The sequence below is a fragment of the Physella acuta genome, unplaced genomic scaffold (genome assembly GCF_028476545.2).
Source record: "Physella acuta isolate Inbredline_101_S28 unplaced genomic scaffold, ASM2847654v3 ptg000660l, whole genome shotgun sequence".
Lineage (NCBI taxonomy): Eukaryota > Metazoa > Mollusca > Gastropoda > Physidae > Physella > Physella acuta.
Genome location: NW_026732179.1, coordinates 54,805 through 66,890, shown reverse-complemented (window position 1 = coordinate 66,890; position 12,086 = coordinate 54,805). Strand labels below are relative to the sequence as shown.

The following is a 12,086-nucleotide window of genomic DNA, read 5'->3' as shown; positions in this document are numbered from 1 at the left end:
GCTGGGCACAGTGCTGACCACACTATCCCTTCATATGCCAAGGCCACAGAAACAGGTGAACTCTACTTTCACTTTCCCCAGGAACCATCAGGTTCGAAAAGGGAACTTCTTTTTTTTATATAGAACACTACGCGGGATTTACAGATGCAAACACTACAAGAAGTGCCGATAAAAATAAAAATCCTAAGGTCCATATCGTTTTGGCGGGGAAAAAGCTGTGACGTACTCAGACACGTACACACGTTGAGGCTGAAAACAGAACGAGAAACATTCGCAGCTGTTGGCTAGATCAACACTACAAACACACGTTGGGTAAACAGAAAATACAACTTCGCCCTCGGGAGATCGAACACTTGTAGGGTAAAATACAGGTTTATATGCATAGGATACAGATTTATATTCATGGGATACAGATTTATATTCATGGGATACAGATTTATATTCATAGAATACAGATTTATATTCATAGAATACGTATTTATATTCATAGAATACAGATTTATGCTCAAATCGAATATATATTTTTAGAATACAGATATATGCTTATAGAATACAGATACATGTTTATAGAATGCAGATTTATATTTACGGAATACAGATTTGTGTTATAGCATAAATATTTATGATAATAAAATACAGATTTATATTCATAGAATACTGATGTACGTTACTAGAAAACAGATTTTCGTTATTGTCATGATTTGCTAGTTAGAATATATTTAATTAAGAGATTTATTTTAAACAACAATCATTTTTCCCTAATTTGTTTTAGCTGTTTGGATGAAGCTGAGATGAAAAAAAAATTATCCATAAATCCAGCTGTTTATCGTTCAGGTAAAAAAAAAAGTTTTGTTTATTTCAAATTTAGCCTTTTATCATAGGATAGACCAGTTACACAAGCTTGTAATACAACTATTTTTATAATATACTTTATTTCACGAAGACGTTCTGAAGAAGCCGAAAAACAGCGAATGTACAAGAAAGCTGTGTCAGCATGACGCGCTCTTTCCGGAAATAGTGTCTAGCGCGTGCGGGAAAATCCGATGTTGATGTAGCCAAGGTTTTTTTTTTCCAAAAATAGCTTCTTTTCTTCTTTCCCTATCCTTCAATATCGTTTGATTGTGGTGGAGCGGGGAGGGAGGGAAGGTTTCATCATCGTTAGATAACACAGGTGGTATGATCCAGTTGTGTATATAAAACGGTCTAGAAAAAAAAAGCTTACGGGTGTTTTTTTTTTTTTTTTTTTTTTTTTGAATAACGTGTAATCCAAGCAAAGATTTAGTTTTTTAATTAAATAGTAATTCAATAGTGTTGTAATTAGCAAAACTCTTTATATTTTATGTTTAATTACCGGCGTTTTAAAAAGTGGTTCTGGAGGTCTTCAGAGCAACAGCCCAGTTACACCGGAACTCTGAGGCAATTGTTTACATTATAGGATCAGCTGCTAATTATGTCCACTTGTTATTACCCAAAATTGCTGCAGGATTTTTTTTAGGAACAAAAGAAGTTGTTTTTAGAACTTCCGGTATCGTTAGAAAAAGATTTTTTTAACAATGTACATGTAAAAATCTGCTAGATATAATAAATTCTCTATTAAATAATTATACAATTAATGTTTTACTAATGGAAGCTGTATAAGTAACACTTAATAGGCAATTGAACATTAGTAAAGAACGTAATATGGGACAATGTGGTCGGGTGGTAGAGCGCTCGACTGTTAGCCCGAATGTCTCGAGTTCGGATCCCGGTGCGTTCTTGAGACTGCAGGACGCCCCAACACTGACGAGTACCTAATGGCGGATCTCCTAGTGCTTACCACACCAACCTTTCATATGCCAAGGTCAATATAAACAGGTGGGGGTCAAGAAACATGAAACTCTACTTCACCTGCTCAATGGATCATTAGGTCTGAAAGGGGAACTCTACTTTTTTAAAAATAATCCATAGAAGTAGTGAAGAGAGTCCCGACACGAAGCGGGTAACACTCAAATTTTCAATGTTATCGTAGGCAACCTTCATAAAAGGAAGTCATTTAACCATCACTCAACATAGGCGACATGGATATTATTTTGGAAAAAAAAACCACACCCATCGCCCCCACTTGTGTATCAGCGGTTGATTTAATTTTGGATTGATTTGTCGATTTCTGAAGTTTGGGCTTCTAATTATACTACAATTCACGTGCTTACTATAGTAAAATATTAAACTACTTGAGTATTTCTAACAGCGCTGTTATTATATGCTTAAGGCGCCCAAAGTTGAATAGTTCATTTGCTTTGTAAAAGGTAAGTTCAGAGAAAAACTTATTCTCATAAGTTCGTGGTAGAAATAATTTATCCTGCAAAGCTCGTGGTATAAAACATGTATATAACCTGCAAAGCTCCCGGTATAAAACATGTATATAACCTGCAAAGCTCCCGGTATATAACATGTATTTAACCTGCGAAGCTCGCGTTATAAACCATGTATTTAACCTGCAAAGCTCCCGGTATAAAACATGTATTTAACCTGCAAAGCTCCCGGTATAAAACATGTATTTAACCTGCGAAGCTCGCGGTATAAACCATGTATTTAACCTGCAAAGCTCGCGGTATAAACCATGTATTTAACCTGCGAAGCTCGCGGTATAAACCATGTATTTAACCTGCAAAGCTCGCGGTATAAACCATGTATTTAACCTGCAAAGCTCGCGGTATAAACCATGTATTTAACCTGCAAAGCTCGCGGTATAAACCATGTATTTAACCTGCAAAGCTCGCGTATAAACCATGTATTTAACCTGCAAAGCTCTATTCAACATCTACAGACTAAGTTACTGCTTTACACAAGCCAGGACAGACGACAACGTCAATGGCGGCCGCAGCAATCAAACAAAACAATGCCCCCCCCCCCCCCTCTCCCTATTTTAAATCATTTGCCGGTCGAGTTAACGCGGGGCAGGCCATTCACCGGCTGGCGTCGACAAAGGGCAAGGTCGAGGAATGAACAAATAGTATACCGCCGACCAAACGGTAAACGTTTTGACGGCATCCGGACCCGTCGCTGTAGGTGGCGCCCTACCCCCCGTGACAGACGTACCGACATGACGGAGGCCGGCTCACAATTGACGCGTCACAAGATGGTTGAACTTCAATGCCTTTCAGATTCCGCTTAAAGCATGAAATCATAAAGTAATAAAAAAAAAAAATAGAAGAAAAAGACCTCAATCTGCAACCCTTCATATCCTTTTAAAAGTATTGAGCTAAATAGAAATTAAATAATTACCATACAAAATGTATTTTAACCCTTCATTTCATGAATTAAAAACACAGATTTTAAACATTTGTGTAGATTCATTGGTGGATATTTCACTTTGTAGCAAAATCGCTACAACATGCAGTCAGGGTTAATAGGTATATTTTAATTTCCTTTAAAAATATTTTTCTATTTTAACATTGGATGTCACATTCGGAATGAGGACCTCGTGATTTTGTTGATGAAGTTTTATAATTAAACAACAGGAATTGATGATGTAGTAAACTTAGTAAAATTCTAAGGCGTATTAAAATTTGAACTAGACAACCTCTATGTCGAGACAGCCGAACCCCATAAGGTTGTCTAGAGTCCAACATGTCTAGACTATTAATAATCATCAAAGGGCTCGCAGTAACACAAGGTATGCATGCACTGTTAACTTTTTCCTAAGCTCGTATTAGGAACGAAACCTTTTCTTCCAGTATTACAATGCGGTATTTAAATTACTCACAGGTCTATTAATGTCAGGTAATAGAAGATGTGTTCGGTTAAAAAGTAGAACAGGAAAGCAGGGAAAAGAAAGTGGGTAACTTCATTGCCACCACGCTGCGATCTATTACTTGGCTAATGAGGAGAGATGCTCTATGACGTAATTTTGTCGTAATTGACGCGTGATGGTTTCACGGGAGAAGGTCAAGCAAACTGGGTCAAGATGGCTGCACTGGTTTGACTCGCGTGAATGCTGTTAGATATGCACTTTTCACCCCGTCTTTTAAATATGCCGTGCAGACATAATAGGGACAAGTGCGGCATTAGGAACGAATTGTAACAATCAGTTGTGTTTATTATCTTGTTTACAGCGTTGCATCAGAGAGTTAGCATACCACTCGGCTCTTAGCCGGGAAATTACTTCAGCATTGGCACCGTGTGATCCCCCTGTAATAATATACATTAAAAGGCTATCGGGCTGATTAATGCTCACATTTTTATTTTACCAGACGACGAGTGACGCAGTAGTTTAATATTCTTTTGGCGGTTACATAAAAAAATGATTTATTGGTTTAGAGCAAACACAAGTAAACACTCAAAATTTACAGCAAATCTTGGAAGCATGGTGGTAATTTCTGATTCGTAAACTGACAATGGGGTGGTCTGGCTCTTGGAAACTCAGGATCACACACTAATTGCTATAAAGTCCGGAACATATACCAATAGTTTTAAAATCGAGATCATATAACAATATTTATGAAGTTCGGATCATATATAGTTTTAAAATCGAGATCATATACCCAGAGGCGTAGCGACCCTTCCCGGTGCCCGGGGAGAAAATTTCAATTTGGCGCCCCCTCGGGAACAAATTTTCGATTTTACACCCCCCTCAACTTTTCGATTTGCACCCCCCCCCCCCACCTCAAACTTTCGATTTGCACCCCCCCCCCACCCGCAAACTGCAAAAATGCAGCTAAAGTGACATTTTTATTTGTTTTTACAACCCATTTTGGCGCCCACTAAGGTCGGCGCCCGGGGACATGTGTCCCCCCCCCTGCCCCCCATCGCTATGCCTCTGCATATACCAATATTTATGAAGTCCGGATTACACAAAAATAATTGTAAACTCTGAATCAAATACCAATAGTTATAAAGTCCGAATCACGTACCAATAGTTATGCATCGGAACATTTTTTTGTAGTTTACAGTGTGATCAAGGGCTATATAATAAAGAAACAAGATACTTATTAGAAGTATTGGTATCGTAGTTGTATATGCACGTTAACGAGATAAAGGTAAGATTTAGAGTTTCTTCCAGGTATCTCTTCGAGGGGGGGGGGGGGGGGGGGTAAGATTGCTAGCCATGAATGACCGGTGCGCAAACGGAGGTTCTCTATAGTTCTTAAGAATTAGGATATTAAGTAATTGTAACAGTTTATACAGCCTTTCTCATTTTAAAACATCATTTGCCATTTTTAACAATTAAAAACCCTGTGAATGTATTAAGATTAAGTAAAAAGAAATCTACAATACATTTTTACTTTCTCGTACATAGCCTACGAAGTATAGAGAAAGTTGTAATCGTGCAAAAAAAAAATCGAGATTTTTACAAATCTCGACGTTTTACACCTTCGTGAGTAGGAAAAACTTATTTTTGCAATCTTGTCCGTATGTGTTTATTTATTTATATTCTACGATTCAAATAACGATATTAGTTTTAACTCGCAAATATAACTTGATATTCATGCTGAAGTTGTACAGCTAGATGATAATACAGTTCGAACAATGGCAGTAACAGAATACTTTGAAGTTTACAACTGTATGTAACAGCATGGCTGATTTTATTTCTAAACTGTTCTGCTCTCTTCTTCAATGCTAACAACACAGGCCATTTTTTAAAAAAAAAAAGGTTTGTATGGTAGAATCAGGGGTGTAGAGTGTCTCTGGCGCGCCTTTTATTTAGAACAAGGCCCACCCCTGAACCTTTACAAAGTGTTAGCCCCCCCCCCCCACTTCTCCGGGGGGCTCGGGTGTCGTGTTATCTACCTGGTGGCCCAGCCGTCTTGGGGGTGCAGCAGGGCGCAGGTATTGCGAGGCACCCCCCCTCCTCTGTTGTTGTGATCCCATGTTTCCTGCCATTTTGGTAATTGGATGAGGGATTGAAGGAAGATGGCGTGCATTCTGTTGGGTTGAGACTGGGTGGGGGGGGGTGGCGGCTTGTGGTAATCGAAAGTGGTTCTGCAGGTGGTTGTTGAGGATAAAGACAGGGTTAATAGTCTAGGCAGGGTAACAAGACTGACACAACATACAGGCAATGCTGTATTACTAGTTTATAGTGCAAAACTACCGCTACAAATGTAGTAGTAGTACTGGATCATGTTTATTCTTCTTAATTAGTCTTCAGCATTTTGGCATGGACATGTAAAGCTATCGTTACCAAACTCGGGACCACGATGACCTTTTTGTGTACACGTTCTCGATGAAATAAAAAGCCCGAAATGTTTGTCTGGTAGGGTTAGACAGTGTCAACCAGAGAAAATTTTCCCTAAACCCTAACCAACATTGTAAACCATCGAGTCATTGATACCATAACCAACATTGTACACCATCAAGTCATTGATACCATAACCAACATTGTAAACCATCGAGTCATTGATACCATAACCAACATTGTAAACCATCAAGTCATTGATACCATAACCAACAATGTAAACCATCAAGTCATTGATACCATAACCAACATTGTAAACCATCAAGTCATTGATACCATAACCAACATTGTAAACCATCAAGTCATTGATACCATAACCAACATTGTAAACTATGAAGTCATTGATACCCTAACCAACAATGTAAACCATCAAGTCATTGATACCATAACCAACATTGTAAACCATCAAGTCATTGATACCATAACCAACATTGTAAACCATCAAGTCATTGATACCATAACCAACATTGTAAACTATGAAGTCATTGATACCCTAACCAACAATGTAAACCACCAAGTCATTGATACCATAACTAACATTGTAAGCCATCAAGTCATTGATAATCAGACGCAATGACTCTAGAAAGAACCAGGGCTATATTTTCTACGTGATAATATATGCCTTTAAGGCTGCGACCTCCAGCAGTATGTTTGATGATCATCTGCCTATGTATCGACGTGTGACCTACCTTGTCTTCGTATGATGTTGCTTGTACCAAATCTATCATTTTTGAATGTTTACTAACATTTGATCGTGGATATTTAAGTTGAATGTAAATATATGCGTGTGAGTACTTCACGATAAAGATTTAAATTAGGTTCGTAAGTTGAATGAAAATGTATGCGTGTAGGTACTTGGTACCATTCAAATGAGGTTCGTAAGTTGAATGAAATTACATGGATGTGGGGTACTTGATGATACTAATTGAAATGAGGTTCGCACGTTGAATGAAAACGTACGCTTATAGGTATTTAGCACCAACTGAAATGAGGTTCGTAAGTTGAATGAAAATGTATGCGTGTAGTTACTTCATGATACAAATTGAAACGAGGTTCGTGAATTGAATGAAGTTGTATGAGTATGGGGTTCTTTATAATACTAAGTGAAATGAGCTTCGTAAGTTGAATACTAATTGTAATGAGGTTCGTAAGTTGAATACTAATTGTAATGAGGTTCGTAAGTTGAATACTAATTGTAATGAGGTTCGTGAATTGAATACTTATTGTAATGAGGTTCGTACATTGAATACTAATTGAAATGAGGTTCATGAATTAAACACTAATTGAAATGAGAATCGTGTTTTGGATACTAATTGTAATGAGGTTCGTAAGTTGAATACTAATTGTAATGAGGTTCGTGAATTGAATACTTATTGTAATGAGGTTCGTACATTGAATACTAATTGAAATGAGGTTCATGAATTAAACACTAATTGAAATGAGAATCGTGTTTTGGATACTAATTGTAATGAGGTTCGTAAGTTAAATACTAATTGTAATGAGGTTCGTGAATTGAATGAAACAACAGTGTGGTACTCACCACGCCATCACAGATGCTTATCGCCACGTTGGACTCATCTGGGTGCTCCAAGACGATCCCAGAATAATAACAATCCACTCCTGGCTCCTGCACCTCCTCCAGCCACGACACGTTGCCCTGCACCCTCTGGATGACGAACCCGGGGGAGAGAAACTCCGAGACGTGCGACAGAACCAGAGTCACGGCTCTTTCAAACACCCCCGGGGCGTTCACTGTCAGCATTAGTGGCCTGTTTTCAAAGTCTTCGCTGGAGGAAAAACCCTCCCAGCTTTGGAAATGGTTCACATTGCTGTCACTTTCGTTAGGACTTTGCCTAAGTTTTAAGTCATCGGGACTTTTCTCGCTGCTTCGAACATAATCCGTTTTGACGGATCCATCATCCGTGTTGCTGGATGAAGGAATAATCCAGTCCTTTGCTAGATGACGCTCCGCGTATGACGGATAGGCCGTGCCCTTCCTGTCATCATACACGAGGTACCCGCTGGCGTCACGGAACACGTTGGGTGTCTCAGAGAGCACCGATGTCTTCAAGGTTGATGCTAGTGGATTTGGAACTCCATGATTCCTAGCTGGGCCTGTCCACGGTAAGAAAAAAAAATAACATGCAGATGTTAGAGAGCTTACTCTTAAAGCAATGTACGATGTATAAAAAAGGAAACAAACGTCACTTAAGAGAAATATTGTGCTAGTTGTAACGGGATGATTTACGAACTGGGACGCGCGACTTGAGTTCGGGATTTGAACTCGAGACTTTCTGGTTTCTAGTCGTGCGTTCAACCCACCGACCACGCGTCCCATGTGTATGTGTGTAACTAATAAAGCTAGTATCATATTTGCAAAGCTATATTTGGAGAAGAGGGTGGGGGTGCTAAAAACGACGCGTACAACAAGTTGACTATCCAAATGTAAGGTTTTTATAAGCTTTTATTTTCTTTACAACGTCTGTTTGTGAGATGAAGCAAATCTTGTAAATCGATTTCGACCCCCTTCGAAAGTAGCGATTTCATTCAAACTTTCAAGGTATGTTCGTACCTGATGACAATGCAGGAATATCTATTTAAAAAATTGATTAACCATTAAAATTTAATTAAAAGATTACTTCTTTCAATAATAAAAGAGGAGATAGCAGGATTAAATACTAGCGGTACTGATAAATAATCTTCAACGCGTCTACTACATATATTTTACACATAATTTTAATGACTTGTATATGAATTAAATCAACAACAGAAGATTTTTATTAAACCGATTGTGTGCACATCTGGACAAAAAAAAACAACAACTTTCAACTGTCCGGATAACAACACGCGCATTTCAACAAACTGATGACAGCGTCGTTATAGAGATGATGTACGTGACTCAAAGCTGTTCAACATGTCCGGCGCGACCTCCAACAACTTCATCTCATGACATCTGACGACTGACATTTAGCCAAATGTTACCTTCTCAAGTAAAAAAAAATATTTAAAAAAAAAAAACTACGCCCGTTTTTTTTTTTAAATGACTCCATTTCCACTGCGCCCCAAAACGAAAACCACACCAAAATAACCTTTGACTACAGTAACTCGAAGTGGCCGCTGAAAGCATCCCAGTCTGGGAACTGGGGCTCAGATATCCCATGATATATTGGGTTCCAACCACCGACCCGGGGCAGCAGACTTCGTGAGTGATATCAGGTGTCGGAAACCGTTTTTCAGCAACCTGCTGAGGTATGCCTTTTATCTGGGCTGGAAAAAAAACCGCTGCGTGCCCCCTAGAAGGTGGCTGTCATGTGTTCGGTGAGACTGTATTGACAGCTTCAGCGGTACGTCTCGCCCCGGCTCCCGTTAGTATGTACCATCACACCTGCTCCTTGTCCAAACCCCGGCTCCCGTTATTATGTACCATCACACCTGCTCCTTGTCCAAATCCCGGCTCCCGTTATTATGTACCATCACACCTGCTCCTTGTCCAAACCCCGGCTCCATTAGTCAAAGTTAACAATAAGTTAATTATATATTGTTTGTTTTGTAAAAAAAAATAGTTCGCAGTAGTAAGGTGAACGTTTTTAGAAAGGATTTTCCCGTTTTTTTTTTAAATATTTCCACACGGTACAGAAATCCAACAATAAATCTCCAAGTTTTACTCAACCTCACTATGCTACGTTAAATATTTATTTTTATTTTGCAATAATTTTCCTTACAAAAGAAATGCTTTTGTCTAGAATAATGTTTACATTTCTTAAGCCCACTGTTCGCTTGTGACTGTATTACATTATAACGAGAGTCTTTCCAATAAAGGGCTATTTCTGTTTGCCGTTTAAGTTTTACTTCAACATAATTCGTTAAAAATCTTTTATTTTTCAATTACTCTCAATAAAAATTTCAAATTTTTGCAACAAATTTATCAAACTAGTTGTAATTTTGGTATAGAATTGCAGTTCTAAAGCTCGCAAATGGCTGTAGTATTACATTCTAACTAGAGTCTTTTAAACGCAAGGGGCTTTTTTCTGTCTACCTTAAAGACAGACTCCACAAAGGATAAATCTGAAAATTGCTTGTAATTCTACGTGTCAATAAAAAGCCCTGGCCATTATGTCTACCCATTGCCGGTTTGGTTTTCACTACTTTAAGACGTGTAACACAGACGGGGTGGGGAGGGGTGATTAAACTGCTTGCCGTGGAATGTTCCAGGGTCTATAGGTATTTCACTGCGCTAACTTTTCGCTGCTATAACTTGTTCGTGGTTATAGCATTCCTCCATGTCTAACTTGAGAGAATCGGCGCACGATTTATTGAGTCTTCAGGTAACCTGAGGCCCGTGGATTGTGTGAGTGAAAAGTAAACCAGGTAGGGGAGAAAGGTATAAATGAAGGTGTAGGTGACGACATGCTTTCACGGCATCGAACATTCTAGTGGAATAAATGAGGCTTATTTTACAGGAATATCATTTGAACTTAGCTTGAGTGCATTGATCAAGTATTCGAGTTAAGTCATTAACAATGAGTGTTTGACTCCGAAGAAATACCTTTCTAAATTCACGAATAATACTTTCCACAATTCTTGCCCGACCACATTTTAGCATTTGTATGGTGATACTGATAGTTGTTTTCTTTCACCTGGATCAATTCCCGCCCCCCTCCAAACTGGTTTCTTTAACTGAAATAACTTGTTAATCCTACCAATAAAATTTCCCAACAATTCGTTGTTAAATTTTTATCAAGGTTATTTTTTTTCTCTCTTTCTTTAATTGAAATAGCGAGTCAATTCCACGAATAATATTCCCCAAATAATTCGTTCTCTGCCAAGATTCTATTTTGCATGGTGATAGTTGTTTACTTTATTTCCGTCTGGGTCAATTCTCTACCCCCCCCCCCCCCCCCTCGACACATTTCTTTAATTGAAATAATTTCATAGTCCTACCAACTATACCCCCCCCCTCCCCTTCAAAGTTTGGTATGGTCAGTTTTTTGTTTTTATCGTCCAGTGTTGCCTACGGTCATCCCCTCCCCCTGGGTCAATGGTTTGTGAGTTCAGGGTGGGCTTTCACCCTACTGACCCAGTTTCCGTGGGACCGCACCAGGTAGATCCTTGCATGCGCGCGGTTGTTGCCAGGTTAAGGTAGACGCTAAGGTGTTTGTCTAGAAACCGTTTTTTAATCTTGAAAACCGCGATGTTTGAAAATAACTGTTAATTTCAAATTACGAATGTATTTACGGATGAATTTATTATGACATTTTCTACTTTTATGAGAATTTTAATTTACAAAACGAATTACTACCGTTCAATCAAACTCAAAATTGAAAAAGCAGTAACTTCTAATAAAAACATCTTAATGAGCGATCGTTCCCAAACGTTGAATATAGGAATTGAGGGGAGGTCACTGTAACTTTACAATGTCTAGGTGACTTAACCCAGCGCTGGTTGTTTTTTTGTTCTGGAGAACAGTGTAAATAATCAGATGGTGATTTTTGTAGAGCAGGTGGGCAATGAGGGGGCGTGGAAATGATCAAGCTGCATCAGCACACTGTTCTAATTAGTTGATAGTGAAGATCATGCTATATTAGCGCACTGTTCTAATTAATTAACAGTGAAAATCAAGTATATTAGCAAACTGTTCTAATTAATTAATAGTGAAGATCGTGCTATATTAGCACACTGTTCTAATTAGTTCATAGTGAAGATCAAGATTTATTAGCACACTGTTCTAATTATCATGTATATTATCACGTTGTTCTAATTAGATGGTGGAAAACGATCAAGCTATATACAAAGTGATACAAAAACAAAACAACACCAGTTAATACAGAGCTTAACAAGACGTCTACAAAACAATACAACAGTTAACAAAGAG

General features: G+C 38.4%; 1 protein-coding gene across 1 annotated transcript in view; it reads right to left on the bottom strand.

The window, feature by feature from the left end:
* Positions 1–9,181, bottom strand: part of LOC131948779 (A disintegrin and metalloproteinase with thrombospondin motifs 9) — a 130,840-nt gene extending 121,659 nt beyond the window's left edge. Inside the window, exons 1-2 of the mRNA XM_059310461.1 lie at positions 9,109–9,181; positions 7,755–8,329 (exon numbers count right to left, since the gene is read on the bottom strand). Coding sequence (XP_059166444.1) covers positions 7,755–8,329; positions 9,109–9,181 — 648 coding nt within the window. The remainder of the gene's footprint in view (positions 1–7,754; positions 8,330–9,108) is intronic.
* Positions 9,182–12,086: the final 2,905 nt, after the last annotated feature.